Source organism: Rhinolophus sinicus, linkage group LG05, assembly GCF_036562045.2.
Source record: "Rhinolophus sinicus isolate RSC01 linkage group LG05, ASM3656204v1, whole genome shotgun sequence".
Taxonomy (NCBI): Eukaryota; Metazoa; Chordata; class Mammalia; order Chiroptera; family Rhinolophidae; genus Rhinolophus; species Rhinolophus sinicus.
In genome coordinates this window covers 136,423,787-136,442,704 of record NC_133755.1, presented here as the reverse complement: position 1 = coordinate 136,442,704, position 18,918 = coordinate 136,423,787, and the positions used below count along the sequence as shown (strand labels likewise).

Genomic DNA, 18,918 nt, shown 5'->3' with positions numbered 1-18,918 from the left:
TCAACATGGGAATATTGGGGGACACAAACAGTTCATAACACTATTATTAGCAACTTTTGTATTTTTAATGCAATGTTAGATCCTTTATTGATCAGATGGAAAAAAATTTTTTTTTTTCTTGCTCCATTGTCTTAATAGAGCTTGCAGTATTATTAATAGATTGAAAGGCTTTTTTTCTTCCCCTCTTACCTTGTAGGCAGTTTCAGTTTAGTGTTATTTGGTTATCTCTAATATGTCTGGACATATTCCAGACTGTCTGGATTAATATTTCAATTAAAGGGCACAGGTAATAATATCTAAGTGAATGAAGCCTTTTAGATCAATTCTATAAAATTTGGTTTAGTTTATTAGACATTCTGACATGGAAGATTAATGAAAGCAAGTAAAGCTGGTGTCAAACTCTCCTTTTTTTGCAAGAATTTGCTTGTAATGTAAAGATACATACTTATACACAGCGGCTAATATATATGTGAAGAAATTAGAAATGTAATGAACCAAGGGTCTGCTTAATTTTATTGTGAAGCTTTAGGGGGAAAAAAAAAAGATTTTCCCTCCATACTCCAACCTAACCATGGAATAGAGCATTTCATGAGTAGGAGCTGAGGGGACTTTGAGACATCTGTCACTTTATTCATTGCCACACTTAATTCAACTGCTGTGGCTGCCTAAACAGATACCTCCTTTTTCTGTTACTGCTCTTATGTTTTCCCTGAGTTCATTTCAAGAAAGAGTTCACCTCCTTCCTGGATAGAGGTAGAGCGTTCTCTGTTGAAGAGTAGGCATGCAAACCTTTGCACTTTCTTGTAAACCTCTCTCGTTTGCTAGAAAGACTAGTCATTTGTAGTTCTCTCACTTCAGCTGTCAATTATAGGTGTCAGCATTAAGTTTAGAAACGTGTAAAGCAATGGAAGTCTGGAAAAAGCAAAACTTTGGTACCTTCTCTGATTACAGGAGCCATTGAGGGGGCTTAGTAGCCTACTCTGAAGCAACACTAAAAACCGGTGCGATTTCCCCCCGACTTCTCAAAGCACTGTTTTGAGAGACCGTAACTCCTTTTTTCCTTAATCAGCTTGTATACAATTTTAACAAGTTCTCACAGTACTTCAAAAGGTAATAAATTTAAACTACATGAAAATAATATTTTCTTTGGAATATGAACTTTCATATTTTCTGCCACCCATTCAACCAAAGTGGATAATTAGCAGTATAGAGAACTACAATAGCTGAAAAGGCCATTTTGCATTTATACATCAAGAATAACAAAGTCAAATTTTTCTTAAATAAAAATAAATATCACAATGCTAATTCATTGACATAGAATGTAATTGATATGATACACATTTAATTCTTCATTTTGGTCAGGGAGCCAGGACAAATCCCCTTAAATCTAGCTAAATCAAAGCAAATACAGCTGATTGTAAAGTTGTTTAAGGCCAGGACGCTCTTTCTGCTGCCCATGTCCTCTCCTATCTTTTACTTTTGTCTTTCTTTCATGCTCTCCTTTTGCTTTTTCATTTTTATGAAACTTTACATTTTTTCATATTCTTTGCCTTTGTGTTCCTGTAAACATGTGTAAACATGCACCTGAGTTTTTTATGGACCTCTAGTGCAAGAGCACCATGAATCTGAAATACTTTTGTACCTAGAGAAACAATTTGATTGTCTCAGCAGTTTCCTTCTGCTCTTGGGCAACTATGACCAGGGGGTGGTTTATATAATGGCTCGCCTTTTACTCAGCGGAAACTGAGATCACACTCTAGAGAACACAAGGAGGTATAACTGTTTATTTGCACTTAAAGAATTTAGGAAATAGCTATAGGTAGTCAAGTGCCTTTTCTCTTGGTAGAAGGGCATCTACTGTCAGTTTTTTACTCATTCAGGAGCTTTTCATAACTTGAATAATTGAATGTTGTCTGTTAATACAGCAACATGAATAGGTCATGACTAAATAGTGTTTTCTACCATTTTTATTAAGGGACTTATAGAACAATGTATTTTTCTGTAAAATAATGTTATGATATAATCATTAGGTAGTAGGTGTCATGGAGGAAGTGGTATTGCATAGTGTTTAAGAACTGGGACTCAGAGACAGACTGATCCCAGCTCTACCACTTGCAAGCTGTTTATACACTCCCTGAGCTTTAATATTTTAAATAGCAATAAGAATAATGTTTACCTCAAGGGTTGTTATACAGATTAAATTATAATCATATAAAAAGTTTGGCACAATGTTTGTCACTAAGTATTCAATTAGTGTTAGCTCTTGCTTCTTTTCAGTGAAAAGTGCATTCGTCATCTCACTTATGTAACTCCTTATCTGACCAGTGATCATTGCCTCAACTGCCAAGAAGGTTCACTGAAGGTATAGGATATAAATTGAGCTATTTGACCTGAAAAGCTATATTTTAACAGCTTTATTAAGCTCCAGTTGACCTGTAGGAACTATACATATTAAAAGTGTGTACTTTGATAAGTTAATACCACAATTTATGTATTCAGTTACTTTTTGACATTTAGGTTTCCTGTTTTTTGGCTTTTAACAAATAAAGCTGCTGTGAACATTTATGTACAAGTCTTTGTGTGGATATATGCTTTTTTTCTCTTGAGTAAATACTTAGTTGTGGAGTAACTGGATCATCGTAGGTGTATGTTTACATTTTTAAAGAAACTACTAAACTATTTTCCAAAGTAGTTGTACCATTTTACATTCCAACCAACAGTGTATGAGAGCTCCATTCCATGTTCTTGCCAACACTCGGTATGGTCAGTCGGAAAGCTATTCTTAAAATTATTCCTGTCATATCTTTTTTCATGTTGTTATAAACATACTATGTAAGGATTATTTGGAAAAAGTATGAGATATTTCAGATAACTGAAGATTTTTAAGTTAATTTTAAAAGTATTTGGAGTTGTACTGAAATCTCTTTATTGGGAAGGTAAGAGATTGTTTGCTAAAAGTACTGGGGGAGATACAGTCCTTTAAGAAGTTAATTTTATAATGTGTGTACCTGTTTTATATGTGTGTTTTTTTCCTTTGATAGGGTTTTCCAGAAAAGGACCTTCTGCACTGTCCATCTAAGGATGCAATTGAAGCTCATTTTATGTCTTGTGTGAAGGAAGCTGATGCTTTAAAGCACAAAAGTCAAATAATCAATGAAATGCAGAAAAAAGATCACAAGCAGCTCTGGATGGGATTGCATAATGGTAAATATAGCAATGTTTAATTTCAGAATACTCCTTTATAAAGTACCTGTAATTCTAGGAGTAATGGGTGCATCGTAAGATTAGTAGTGCAAGTTTAGATTCTAATCTCTCCACACAAAATTTTATAAAGAAGCTACCTTTAGTCATCCCTTTCATTGTATCAACCAACCAAACCATACCAACCAAACCATAGAACGTTAACCAAACCAACAGCTCATATTTATCATTGACCAAAGCATGACTCAAAATGTCACATATGCAGACATTGGTATAACTTAATATATCAGACTTAGTCTAGTAACTGCCTTCATTGATACTTTTTGGAATAAAATTTCTTTTTTGCTGTTTTTGTCTTAGCTCATTCTTTCTTGGATATATGATCATTCTAAAGTTATCTTTATTAAGTTACATTTTATTCAATTACTTTTCAAATTGAGTTTCATTGAATTCAACTTAAAGTGGTATGCATGTGGTTAAAATATATTTTATTCCATTTTTATATTTAACTGTAAATTATTTTTGTAGCTATTATGTTTGGTTTTGTTTGCACTGGTAATTATTGAGCTTGCACACTCAAAATCTTGTATGTGGTATCCTGTGGATACTGGAGACATTGGTAGTTTATTTTCTACTTTTTAAAAATGGAAATATTCATTTAGGAAATTGTTACTTGGGTAAAGATGATAGAAAATGCATTTTGGGGTGAAAGGTTGAATGTTATCTACATGAAGGTAAATTGGTGAAAAGTGGGTGTGGTAGTTGATTTGTTCCTTCCGCCTGGACTACCCTTTCCCATCCCTTTTGTCTGTGTAATTCCTACCTAATGTTTTAATGCTCATCTCTTTTGTCTCTTTGTCACCTTCTGGGTGAAGCCTTCCCTCTTCTTTTAGCCAACAAATATTTATTGGACACCTAACGTGTACCTGACACTAGGTAGGAGTAGTACTCACCCCGCAGTGATGGAACACGGACCCCGAGCTTACAGCCAGGTGGAGGCAGAGCTGTAGTTTTCATACAGGGCTCTTACTCCATTTATATGCACTTTTGCTCTCATATTTTATCGCATCCTGGTATAGTTATAGTTTATGTATTCTGCTAGAATATAAATTTCTTCTAGTTAGAGTGGATTATATACATTTTTGTATCCCCAGCACCTAATCTAATCTTAGGCATAGAGTAGACAAAATAAATACTGACTGAATGACTCCTTTATTTTATTCCTCTCTAACATTATTAGGAAGTAATATTAACAGCTTTTAACAAATAATTTAATATTAGTATAAAGTAGAGGAAGTACCTTCTTTGAATTTATTTACCAGAATAGATTTTACGTTTAAGAATTTTACCATTCAAAAGAAAGTTCTATTAATTTGTGAAGTCAGAGATAGTTCACCTTTTGGTTAGTATAATTGTACATTGGTCAAAATTGAGACATAGCAGATCATAAATCTGTTTCATTCGGAACTGCACCTGTAGAGCATAACATCTAAACAACGATTTAAACAACTTTTGAATACTTTCAAATGCTAATTTTAATTTTTCAGATCTCTGTGAAGGAAATAAGAAAAGCTTTTGAAACCAAGAAAAGTCATTTAAGACATACTGTGCCTTGCAGTGTTTTTTATGGGTTTTCGTTTTAGATTTAAAAGTATTTAACTTCCCTGTGAAACAGAGTTAGTGACCACAAATAAAAGAAAAGAAAGTAGCATTTTTATTATTTATGAGGCAGTTGTCATGTCAGGCTATTTCCTATTAAATGTCAAGCTGTTTTTCTTGTAAATTAGAGACTTGAGGAAATCTTTAAAAAACATCTTTAATATAATATATGAGTTAGTTTTCAGTCTTGATTTTCTGTATATACTAAAAAAATAAAAGATGGCATTAAATAAATTCCATAGACCTTCAAATAAATGCAATTTTGATTGCTAAATATGTTGAAAATATACATTGTTTCTAAAGTGTGGTTAATTTTTTTGAGCTAAGTAATTTTTTAGAGAAATCAGTTATTTGGTAGTGTACCATTTTAAGTTAAAGCTCATATTTAAGAGGAAATAGTGATTAGCTAAAGGTGATTTTTATAACAAATCGTAACATTTTGAAAGTACTTTTGTTTGGTTGGTGATATAAAAGATAAATACAATGGTTCTAGCTCTTTGGAGGCTTGTATGATAGGGACAGTTGGGTTGTAATTACATTGCTTTTTGTTTTTATCAGTAGCATATAGTAGATTAAGTATTTGAGAATGTTGCTCAGTGAAGGAGCATTGGACCTAATCTTTACTTTACCATCTCTTATTGGTTGTGTGGCCGTGGCAAATCACTTTCTGTCTAAGCTGGAACTGCTTTATGAATGTGAAGGTGGGAAAACCACACAAGACTGAAACTCAAGGACTGTAAAAGGGTAATCACATATACCTGAATTCTGATGATTAGACATTCTCAATTGTTTCCAGAAGGGCTTCTTGGAAAAATAATTATTTGTAATTTCTCTGTTTTTCCGTCTCGCTCCCTCTCTGCCTTCTCTCCCTCTCACTATCTTTCCTTCCCTGCCTCTCTCACCCCCTTCTTTCCCAGTCCCTTTTAAGTAGGACTTAGGTGGAAGGTAAGAGATAATGTTCCAGAAACGTTTAGTAGATAGACTACTAAAACAGAGAGACAAGAGACTTTTGGACTCAACTCTGTATTTTTAAGTTTAAATTTCTGTGATTTTGTTAAGAGTGTCAGATGCTGTTCTAGGTATAGGTGGTATGAAAGGAGATTCCTAAGTAGAATTGTCAGTAGAAAGCATTAAGTACTGTTCTTGAACCTTTTGTCTCACTGAAAGGTTGATGTTTGGTAAGCTTCCTGTCTTCTTTAGAAAAATTCAGATTTCTACCAGTTGTGAGAATGCTGGAATCACATTGTAAAAATAAGAGCAGAGAAGGTAGCATAATAACCGCCATATACCTATCACCCTGTTACCAGTATGTGACCAGTCTTGTTTTATCTATGACTTCTCACCCCTCCCCAACTTTCAGTTTTTAGAAATTTTTATTCTTTCATCCAGTGCTATCAATATTGCTCACAGATTTATATTCTTCACAGATTTTTATACTCTGATATTTAATCAAGTCTTGGAAACAATGTTCATTATAGGCGAGTCATACCCAGGTCCTGGTAGTGTGGATTAGTCAGTTACAATATCTGCCATGTGCTGGGCCTGTGCTGGGCACAGAGGACACTGGGGTGAACGTGACAGGTGTGGCTCCTTCCCTCAGTTTATAGTCTTGTAGGGGAGGCAAACATTAAACTGGTAGCTTCTACATAACTATTTCATTTATAACTGGAGTTGTAGAGGAAGGGATAGAGAGCACGGTGGTTGTGCCCCAAATGTTCCAGGCACAGGAAAGCCATCATCTGAATTAGGCTCAGAAGCAGCAAAGAGCTTAGTAAATTCCGGGAGCTCAAAGAAGGCCATTCTGGCTGGAGCCTGGTGATCAAGACCGAGAGAGGCAAGTAGGTGACACTGCAGTTTAGGCAGAGACCCTGTCTGTTCAGGGCCTTACAGGCCCTTTTAATAATATGATCCACATCCACAGGTAATGAGGTGCGGCAAGTAGGGGACCATGGGAAGGTTTTAAGCAGGAATATAACAGGATCAGTTTATCTTTTAAAAATCATCTCTCTGGCTGCAGTATGGTTAACGAATTAAGAAAGGGAACGAAAATGGAATTAAAAGACCAAGTAGAAGTCCATTCCAGTGGTTAGGTGGCAGATTGTAATTGCTCAGACTACACATGGTAGCCTTGAGGATAGAGAGAAGTGGACAGTTTTGAGAAATATTTGAGGTATAGAATTGTTAGGACTTAGTGTTTGGCTGAATATGGTGGGTTATAGAACGGAACTGTCAAGGCTGATTCCCAGACAGTTCAGAAATGATTTGAGTATTTCTGTCTACTCTCTTCCAGCTTATACATATTATCCAGAAGTAGATCTTTGTTACATTGTTACATTTAGGATAAATCACTTTTTTGATACCCAGTCCCTTAATACTATCATAAAAATGAACACAGGTCACTTTGATGTCATACATATTTTTAAATTTATGTTGATTTCTGCGGATTACTGTCTTTCTGAATGCTCAAAAACATTCTATAACTTTTCTAGAAACTGATGTCAGGCTTACCAGTTGATAAAATCCATTCATTTTTTTTAGTTGAAACATTTGCCTGTCTCTGGACCTCAGGCACCTCGCATTTTCCATTGTGTAATAAGATGATTGGAATTGGTTTTGTAATCCTATGTTTAAGTTCTTTTAGTGTCCTCTGAAGTAATTTCCCTTTATCCAAAGACTTGCTTTGATTTAAAGCAGCATTCCTACCAGAACAGAGTTCCTACTATTATGTTTGAGCCTATTGAAGCATCATTTTTACTATATGGCTCACCTTGTGCTTGATACTGGCCTTCCTGCCACTGTTTTTACATGTTTCTTCTATTAGGGTTTTCCAGAGAAATAGAATAAATTAATAAAATGTCTGTGTGTGTGTGTGTGTGTGTGTGTGTGTGTGTGCGCGCGCGCGTATCTAAAAGGAGATTTATTATGAAGAATTGGCTCATGTAATTACCATGATCTGCCCTCTGCAAGCTGAAGACCCGGGAAAGCCAGGCCTGAGAACCAGGGAGCCAATGGTATAAATCCCAGTCCAATGGCGGGAGAAGATGAGATAAGAGGTCCTACCTAGCTCAGGCAAAAAAGGGGCAAATTCCTCCTTTTGCTGCCTTTTGTCCTAGTCAGGTCCTTGACTGATTGGAGGCTGCCCACCCATCTGGGCAGTCTGCCACGTGCTCAAGTGCAGTCTCATCCCCAAACACCCTCCCAGGCATACCTGGGAAGGTTTAATCTGCACACCCTGTGGCCAGTCAAGTTGACCCATAAAATTAATTGTTACCTTCCTGCTATAATTTGGTTCATCTTTTATGGGTGTCATTTTAATATTCATTCTTTGAACAGGTAATTACTGAATTCATACTGGAGATAAAGCAATGAACAAAATACACCGAAATTCCTGCCCTTATGCAGCTTAAATTATAGTGGGGGAGACAGACAATAAGTAAAATGCGTAATGTGTTGTATGATGATGAGTGCTATGTGAGAAAAATGACACGGAAAGGTGAGAAGGGACTGTGTTGGGAGAGGGCTTTGTTATTTTAAATCAAATTGTCACAGAAGGCCTCCCTCATTGGATGGCGTTCAATGGAGACCTGAAGCAGGACCCTGCGTTTATTGGGGGTTAGCCCCATCCTAAGGGAGAGAACAGCACGGACAGAGGCCCTGAGGAGGGGGAGGTGCTAGGTCCTTTCCCAGCGCATAGTCCTCTGTAGCTTTGTACAAGTAGTAGACAACATAGGTCTTTTCCCCTAGGGTACCTTTGTCCTCTAGTGTACCTGTCATATTTCCCCTCGACCTGTGACACCAATCTATAGTATAGTCTCACCATTTTTCAGAACATTCTGTGTAGCAAAAATGACAACTTATCTAGTTCTTATTCTGTGGGACACAAAACATCCTTTTGGCAGTTCATTTCACACCATTTTGAAAGCAATTAACAAAATGCTGAGAATAGAGACCCTTGGGGACTGAACCTGTTTACGTAAATGTGGTCAGGGAAGACCTCTTTCAGGAGATGATATTTAAGCTGGAATCGCAAGGATGAGAGGGAACCAGTCCCACCAGAGAATGGCATGTTTCAGGGACATGAGGCAAAAAAGAGTTTGGTACATTTAAGGAATTGAAAGACTAGTACGTCTTGGCTAGTGGTCAAGAAGGAAGATTGACGTGAGATGAGGTTGGAGAGATGTGAAAGAGCTAAAGGGTGTAGGGCCACTTAGGCCAAGGAAAAGAATTTAGGTGTTAAGTGCAGTGGGGAGCCACTGGAGGAGTTTTAGGCAGGAGAGTGATATAGAATGTGATGTAAGAACATTCTGGCTGCCGGATGGAGAACGGAATAGAGGGAGCCAAAAGTGGGAGTGGACAGGCTCTCATAGTACGTCCAGGAATAAGATGATGGCCTTTATGGTGACAATAGTAGAGACGGAGTAAAGTCAATAAATCGGGGGCTTTTTTTGGAGACAGAATTGACAGAATCTGTTAGATTGGATGTAAGTTTAGAGTGAAAAAAAGTCAAGAATCATTCCTGGGTTTTGACTTGGGCAATGAGGTGGATAGTGGTACTTTATACTGCAGTGTGAAATAACTAGATAGAGAATAGGTTTGGAATGGGGAGCAAAGCCTAATTGAGAAGGTCAGCTTTGAGGTCAGAAGTTTGAAATGTCTCTGAGACATTCACGTGGAGATGGATTGAGTTAGAAGTATTGTGAGTATGTGTCAGTAGATGGAGAAGGCTTAATAGATTTGAATCAAATGCTGTAGCTTCTCATTTCTTACTCGTTTACTTTCACAGTAAGTGCCATCTTTATTATTTCGTCTCAAAGATATGTCAGCTAATGTTCCCAGTGATACAAGGCAGTGAAATATGGGGCAATCCCATATATTTTGTACGTTGGGCAATTCTTTGTATCCACTAACCATCATGTGCTTTTCTTTCTGCATACATCTGAGTTAGTCATTTCCATTGTTGTTTTGTCTACAGTGCCGTAAGGTGAGTAAGTTCAGTCTGAAGCTGTATGTGTGTGGCAGTCAGGACTCTACAACTTTGTGAGAAATTTGCTTAAAGTCAATTTGTAACCTGCTTGAGCATTCAGTTAAGTTTTACTATGGAACAAATAAGCATTTTACTGTTATTACATTACATGTTTTAAATCTGTCTCTCATTATTCCACTTTCTATAATTAAAAATAATGATGGAAATCGAAAAAGTTTATGCATTGGCGTTTTAATGTAAAGCCATAGAGATACTTTGCTAGACTTGTGGAGAAATACTGTTCTTGGAAATTGCATGATTTAAGTGAATAAATGTGGCAATAATTTGGATCATAACCTCTTACAGTGCTTTGGATATACTTGGCAGTGAACATCATGGATAATAAAACTTGGCGAAAACATTTAGACAGTTATTTATAATATACTACAAATTATACTAACATTAAGTTTATTGGAAAGAGTCCATTAATAACAATGAGTGGTCCTATATCCCAGAGTTTATCAGTGGTAGACAATACATTTTGTATATGAGATTCAGTTGATACACACACACACACACACACACACACACACACACACACACACTAGATTAATGCCTCAGTCTTAACTCTGATTAGTAATTGAAAATATTTTTAGTGAACTCAGTGTTGCAGGAATACAAAAGTTTAGTTTGTAAGTTCCTTTTAAATAAAATTTTAAATCATCCATAGTAAAAAGACTACTTTATATCTTTTATTTATGTTTGGTCCAGTTAAAAATTTTTAAAAATTTATGTCTTCTAACAGACTGTCATTTTTAAATGTAAGTTTGAGAAGATTCAAGAAGCTAGGTTTTCCTTGTGAATGTTGGTACACTATATGGAGGAGATGCAAACAAACATCTATGTGATCAATGATTTCCACTCTTGGAGTTATGACTATCACTAGAGTTTGAATTTACAGCATGATTCCTCTTTTCCACTTCAAAAAAACCCACAAATGTACATATATGTGCAGATATAGTTTAACTTACATTTTTTGTTTTTTAATTAAAATTTTGTTTGATTTAAAAGAAATTAAGTATAATTGACATACAACATTAGATTAGTTTCAGATGTACAGCATAATGATTCAATATTTTTATATGTCGCAAAATGATCACAAGTCTAGTTAACATCCTTCACCTCATAGTTACAAAAATTTTTTTCTTGTAATGAGAAAAAAGATCTACTTAGCAACTTTCAAATATACAATACAGTGTCATTAACTATAGTCTCCATGTGGTATCTTACATTCCCTGGGACTTACTTTTTTATAACGGCAATATGTACCTTTTGACTCCCCTTCATCCATTTCTTTGATCTCCAACCCCCTGCCTCTCACAACCACCAGTCTGTTCTCTGTATCTGATCTTGGTTTTTGTGTGTTTGTGGTTTAGATTCCACATACAAGTGAGACACGCAGTATTTATGTTACTCTGTCTGACTCATTTCACTTAGCATAATGCCCCAAGGTCCATCCATGTTGCAAGGTCTCTTTTTTATGGTGGAAAAATCCATTGTATGTGTGTGTGAGATATGTATACACACATGAGTATATAATCACATTTTCTTATCCATTCATCCATCAGTGGACACTTAAGTTTTTTCCATATCTTGGCTATTGTAAATAATGCTGCAGTGAACATGGGGGTACAGATATCTATTCAAGTTAGTGTTTTCGTTTTCTTCAGATAAATACCCAGAAGTGAAATTGCTGAATCGTATGGCTGTTCTATTTTTAATTTTTTAAGGAACTTCCATACTGTTTTCAATTGTGGCTGCACCAATTTACATTCCCACCAACAGTACACAAGGGTTCCCTTTTTCCCACATCCTCTCCAACACTTTTTAACTTTTTGATGGCAGCCATTTTAACATGTGAGATGATAACTCATTGTGGTTTTGATTTGCATTTCCCTGGTGATTAGTGATGTTGAGCATCATTTCATGTACCTGTTATGTCTTCTTTGGGAAAATGTCTATTCATCAGATCTTCTGCCCATTTTAATGAGATTGGTTTCTCTTTTTTGTTTTGCTGTTGAGTTGTAGGAGTTCTTTATGTATTTTGGATATTAATCCCTTATCAAAAATATCATTGGAAAATATCTTCTACCATTTGGTTAGTTGCCTATTTGTTTTGTTGATGGTTTCCTTTGCCGTGCAGCAGCTTTTTCGTTTGATGTAGCCCCACGTGTTTACTTTTGCTTTTGTTGCTTTTGCTTTTGGTGTCAGATTCAAAAAGTCATTGCCAAGACATACATACGTCGATGTATATATGCATATATAGTTTAACTTACTTTGTTTTTAAATGAATGTTTTGTTTCAAAACTTAATTTCATGATTCTCCTTAAGAGAACAGAAAACCCAGGTGTATGTACTTTCCTAATATTTTTGTTTTGTTTTGTCAGTTAGCTTCTCATGCCTTTTCTCTAGAGCAGTGTCTCAAAGTGTAGGCAGTGGGCCCGAAGCATCAGCATTCCCGAGGGCCTGATTAGAAATGCACTCTAGACCAACGGAACCAAACTCCGGGGTAGGTCCCACAGCCCCTGGTGCAGCAGGCGCTTCAGGTGGTTGCGATGCTCTCAAGTTTGAGAACCGCTGCTCTGGGGCCAGATTTCTCAGCATTGATGCGCGTAGATATTTTGGACAGGATACTTGTGTGATGTTGGGGTAGTGGTAGGGAGGGGGCTGTCCTGTGCATTGCAGGGGGTTGGCAGCACGCCTCACCTCCACCTCCTCACTAGATGCCAGGCTCACAGCGCTCCCCGTTCTCAGTCATGATGGTAAAAAATGTCTCCAGACGTTGCTAAATAGCCCCTCAGCGGCGGGAGCACCCCGTTGAGAACCATTGCTCTGAAGAGAGGTGATAGAGTTAATGGATAAAACTCCTCCTTCCTTAGAGTAGCAGTGACCACTTATTGAATCCCCAGGTTCTGTTCTGAGCACTTTACGTGAAGTATCACTGTCATCACAAGATGTGTTTTAAAAGTGTAAAGCCTGGGCCCATCCATTTCTGAAGTTTCTCATCCGTTTCACCAACTCAACGCTTGAGAACTACTAGTAGGTTCAGTTTTTGCAATGACTCATTTAGACTGTATTTGAGACTATATTGTTTAAACAAGGAAATTTAGCATATAAACAAATTAAACAGTTATTTTAATCAGTTAACTCTTCTAATATGTAGACCTAACCATGTGAACTTATTGTAAATTCAGTCATAATTGTTTCTGGATTATGAAGATTATTTTACTTTTGCTCAGGTGACTGTTGAATGACAAATGAATCAATAGTATGCTGTCATTTCAGTAAGACTAATTGTGCTTACATTTTTGAAGTAACATGTGTCTTCTATATTTTTTCCTTTTCCTTTTTTTGCTTCTTTTCCGCTTCCTCTCTAGCTTTCCATGTGGCACTTGATCTGATTCTGCGTATGTTGATAATACTTCTTTCCTTAGCTCTAACGTCTCATTTAAATTTACCTAGTCTCTGACCTGTCTATTCTTTCATTATCTTTCTGGGGTCTCGAAGGCCAGACAAACATTTCTGCTCCGCTGTCTAATGCTGGTGAGTGTGTCCCCTATTCCCAGGTACCTATTTCTCACACTTTTACACAAAGACATGGAAATTACTTTATTGAGAGTTTCAGAACTTCAGGCCTCCCCTTTCCTACTCTCCCACGGACATTCTGTTTCCTCCATCTCTGCCTGTGCAGAGCAGTCCTGAGTTAGTTCTGGATGTCAGAATTCTCTATGTTAATGATGTCTTTTCCTGAACCAAAGAAGTAAATGCAGTTCTCTAACAGTGCTGATTTTTATTATTCATTGCATGTGTCTTTTTTGCTTTAGAAACTGTAGCAGATTCAGAAATCCTTTTATGAGAAAAATCACATTAAATATTAAAGTATGCCAGTGTTTTAATTAGCATTCAGAGAGTTGCAAGATTTTAACCCAAACACTAGAAAACTAGAAAAGAAACAGTCCATTAAAAAAATAAGTGCAAAATAAACAATTTTTTTCATCTAAGATGCAGCGTGTTCAGTCAAGTTCTGATTATTATCTTCAACGTGGCTTTCTACTTAAGCATTTCTTCCCACAGGGTCCGTTTAGGATTCAAGACTATCCTTGATATCTTGGCTTTTTTACTTCTAGCTTATTTCTATTAACAGTAGGAGGATATCAATAAAATATCTCAGTGTTTTTAATTGGAGTTAATTTCCATAAAAGATTTAAGCAATAATATTTCACTTGATTTCAAATTACCATAAGTCACACTCAAAATTAAACTTCAAAATAACTATGGCTGTTTTTCTTAAACTAGCTTCTTGTTTTTGTTAATATACTTCTTAAATTTTTTTCATAGGTTTATTGAGTTAAGGGAAAAGGTTTTACATTCAAGTTTTCCCACCAATATTTTTTCTCTCAAATTAATGATATTACACTCAAAAAATGTCATTATAGTCAAAAGAATACTGTGTGAGATTCAAATATTTGAGTTGTAAAGGAATAAGTTGAGAAATACTTGCAGAATGATTTCAAATTTTAATAACTAATCTCACTTTTACTCTTCGGATTCTTGGAAATCCTGATTACATTTTTGTGCCTTGTAGAATACATTATGTGAAGTAATAAAGTTTAGTTTATAAAATATTAGGTGGGCCCTATTTTTTGAGGTTTGTGTGTAATTGTAAAACTCAACTTTGTTTTGGGCATGAATGAGTTGTTAAATTAATTTTGTAGTAAATGCCACCTGAATAATCTTCGTGGCTAAAATTTCAGCTATGATTTTCAGTTTCACTCATCACTGCCCTTGTCTTTTAAGAGGTTGATCCTAACTGAGTGGTGTTTTCAATTGATGATCACAGTGCATTTCCCCTTGTTCTCACTGCAAAATTATGCCTTAATGAACATGTTGAAGCAAATAGTATTTATTTCTGCAGCAGTGACTGCTAACTATTCAGTTTTGTCATCTATAACTGCCAAAGGAGACAAGATTTGTTCAACTATTGTGGGGGCTACAAAAATTAATTTTCCTCCCACCTTCTAAGTTCTTCTAGCTGGGCTAGTAATCGAATTAGACAGAGATACACTGACAGGAGAAAAATGTAGAGTTTATTATAAAAATGCGCATGGGGGTGCCATATAAAATGAGGCCCCAAATACATTGGGCAGTTGACATTTATGTGCCGTTATGGAAAAGGAGAAAGGGGGCAGGGGCCTGAGATTTCAAAGGAATAGGCAATTTACAGGTAGCTGAGGAAGAGTAGAACGCAGGTGACAGGCAAATTTTTGCTGGGTGGCCCAGAAACAACAGGCCACTGCCTGGAGCTTTCCTATCTAATGGTAAAAGTGAATAAACTAAGTTTCCCTTCCTGGAGCAGGCCTTTCCATCTGAATCTTTTAGGCAGGAAAGGAGGAGGGCCCAAGATTCTTTCTGAATCTTTTATTTCTGAATAACCAGCTTAAAATCAATTTCACAAAAGGCAAAGTTTTGAGGTGGCAAAACTTTGGTCCCCTTCACTATTAAACCTGACATTACCATGAATTTTGTAGTACAGAACTGGAATTTCTGATAATATGAACATCCTGTTCATTAATGGTTTCTCACATTCTGGTTAATCATAGGTTATTGAATTGACTTACCTTAGAGTTTTACCAAGCAAGCAGTGTTTTTACTTATAGAAATGTAACTCCAAGTTTTCTGTGATATGGTAGCATTCCTGAGAGTCTACTGGCTCAGGGACCTCAGGCAAATCCTTTACCTGCGTTGAACCGATTTCCTCCTGTGTAGAACGAGGATAGCCACCTCTGTAAGATGCTGTGAAAACCAAACAACATAAAACCCATATTGGGTTTTATAAACAGCTAAACTCTGTTCAGGTATATCATTAATAAAAATTATCTCTGAGGTCTGCCTGTAATCAGACCCCACGACTTTCAATTCTGGCATCACTTTAGTGTTTTTATACCCCTTCTTTACCAGTTTAACCTCTTACTTAACCATCTGTCACTTGGTCATTGGCCTTTGAGGAGATGGGGGTGGGGTGGGGAGGGCTTGAACCACCAGGCTCTACTAATGCAGGATAAAGGGTCAGTCCTACTAAAAGTTGTCTGTGCGATTTTATGTACGTCAGCTTGGCTTCTCCAACTGCACGCGAGGTGAGTCTGTTGTATACTTGTTTCATTTTTTTATTTATTTATGTTTTTAATTCTCTAGAGCTCCCAGTACTCAATTAGGTACATAATAGGAGCAAATAAAGTTTGATAGATTTAACTCTATGCAGAGCCTACAAAGGAAAAACTTGTTTGAGCACACTTTTCCTTCTATCAACTATTTTATTCTATTTTCTTCCTGACCTAGAATTAAACTGGAGATTCATAATGTGAACTGTTTGCAAATTGGGAACTTCTTTTAAAGGGATATTTTTCATGTGGCCACCATAGGCACGTTACATGGATTTGAAATAGAACAGAATTTACCTGGAATTACACTACATTTACTAAATTCCTGTGATGTCCCAGGCCTGGATACTTTTACATGCATTATCTCAGTGATTCCTCACAAGAATTAGATCAACATCAGCTTTGAAAATGAGGAAATGAGCTCACAGAGCTACTTAGAGATGGGATCAGGATTTTAACCTAGGTCTCTGATTCTAAAGTAAGAGTATTTTTCATTACAGCTGGAGGTTGTTAACTCTGGACACATGTTGGAATCATCTGGGAGCTCCCCAAAAGTAAAATTGCCAGGGAATCTGAAATAATTGGTCTAGAGTGGGAGCCTGGCATTAGTATTTTTTAACGCTCCTCTGGTGATCCAAGTGAGCACCTAAAGCTGAGAAATGTTGCATTAGTTACTGTGTCTCCAGTGCCTGCTGGTGCCCCCTCCCACCCCATCCCCATTTTAAAGATTTTATTTGTCAGTGAGTTTTTAATAGGACTTTCTCATTTACATTTTCTCATCAGAAGCATGAGGGATTTGTATTAGAAAAGACAGACTATCCTGCCTGATAAACAGACAGTGACTATAATGGAGCATCTTTCTCTCTATTGGTCTTTCAGAAATTAAAATAGATTTTTGTTTTTGTCTTACGACTTTGGAGTCGTGTGAGTGACATGGAGTTGTATGACTGAATGAGTGAAAATGAGCTTGATTACTCCTTAAAATTGTTTCTGGCCCTCTGAGTTTAGGCAAGTGAGAAGCTGTAATTTAGCCTAAGAGGAAAAACATTTCCTCAATTTACAATAGTTTTGAAAGGTGATAATCCATTATTGGTTATATATCTATAGGTGATTTACAGAGGAATACATTTAGTTAATCAGTCTTGGCCCGCCACTGTGCTACAGCTCTGTAAATTTCCTTTTGGCAAGCAAGCTACTTTTTAAAAAGATTGTCTTTTGGAGTAAGTGAAGGCTGGAGTATAGATCATTCTTCCTTTTTTTATTTTTAACATGAGCACATAAAATAAGTTGGAGTTTTTTTACATTATGAGATTTTTGAGTTTTGAATTCCTTTTATGTTGATACTGGCCCAATTTCAAAATAAATTTGAAATAAACTTTTCTTAATTGGTTAGAATACAGTAATTGAATTCTATCTACTTAAAAATAAAGTCAATTACTGGGATTGACTGGTGGAATACGTTAAAGATGTTGTAACTTGCAGTTATGGTTTATTGGCTTGTGGTGTTGAAATTAAAATTTACAGCCTGCTTTTTTCAATACTCGGTGAGATTAGTTTTCCTTAAGTTTCCAGCAACATTTTTTAACTGTTTGAAAAGTAACTAGTTTTGACTGGCTCCATTTGTAGACTAATGCTGTAAAGGTGTAACAATTGTGAGCCTCTTCCCAGATTATTAAGAAATCTGATTTTTTTTTTTTCACTCTGCTATCCCCTAATATTTCCAGACATGTTAGGGGAGAGAGGGGTTGAGAAGGAATGGTTAGTAGACTTTAAAGGTGGTAGAGGTGGAGCTCAGACTAGCCTGCCAGGCCTGGAGGGCTCAGCAGAGGTTGGTCTGGATGTTCCTGGACCGCCGTTCCTGCCTCACCACTATTTCATGCTATGGCTGGAGATTAATGCAGTCGAAGTTGATGAAAGGTAAATGGCAACTAAATTGTTCCCACAGAGTGAGAAAGAGGGCCCTATGTGGCAGTAGAAAGGATTGGAGGAAGCAAAAAGGGACATGCAGGGAATTTGGTGTTGTGAAGTATTGCAGCTGGATTGTGTTGTGGCTCCTATTCTCCCCACCGTGGGTGGAAGAGGCCACACGACTCCAGGCGACAGTCCTGTAGGATTTTTTTTTTTTTTTTTAATTAAATTTATTGGGGTGACAATTGTTAGTAAAATTACATAGATTTCAGGTGTACAATTCTGTATTACATCATCTATAAATCCCATTGTGTGTTCACCACCCAGAGTCAGTTCTCCTTCCATCACCATATATTCGATCCCCCTTACCCTCATCTCCCACCCCCCACCCCCCGCCCCCGTTACCCTCTGGCGTCCTGTAGGATTTGATGTGAGTGGCTCACACTCCCTGGCCTGGAGCCAGTTTGAAGACTCCAGCGATCTTGTGACAGTGGGGTTTTGGCAGGACCGCTTTCCCACACTGGCTGTGGCCTCTCGTGTACCTTGTTGCTGAATCTAGAAGCTCAGTGTCGTGTTGAATCTGAGGCAGCCTGAGGGACAGAACACTTATGTAGCACTTCCTTTGTGCCAGGTGCTGTTGGATGTATTTTGCATATATTTACTCATTTATTTCTTCCAGTGACTTTATGAATATATGCTGTTACTATTTTCATTTTACAGATGAGGAAATTGATGCAGAAAATGTAAAAGTATCTTACTTAAACTCCCCCACCTATTAATAATTGGCAAAGTTAGGAGGCAAACCCAGGCCGTGTGGCGCCAGTGCCTGCTGTTTGCACCGTGCTGTGCTACGTTTGGGATTCCTTCTTTTTGTCTTTCTCCATTTGCCCAAGCCAGTCATTCCTTTAGTTATTTAGTCATTTAACAGCCATTCACTGAGCATGAACTTTGTGCCAGGAACTTCATAGG

General features: G+C 36.9%; 1 protein-coding gene across 3 annotated transcripts in view; it reads left to right on the top strand.

The window, feature by feature from the left end:
• The window catches only part of ATG5 (autophagy related 5), a 112,512-nt gene that overhangs the window by 36,801 nt on the left and 56,793 nt on the right, over nucleotides 1-18,918 (top strand). For all 3 annotated transcript variants that reach the window (XM_019735038.2, XM_019735039.2, XM_074333352.1), the window contains one exon: nucleotides 3,042-3,204. In XM_019735038.2, coding sequence (XP_019590597.1) covers nucleotides 3,042-3,204 — 163 coding nt within the window. The remainder of the gene's footprint in view (nucleotides 1-3,041; nucleotides 3,205-18,918) is intronic.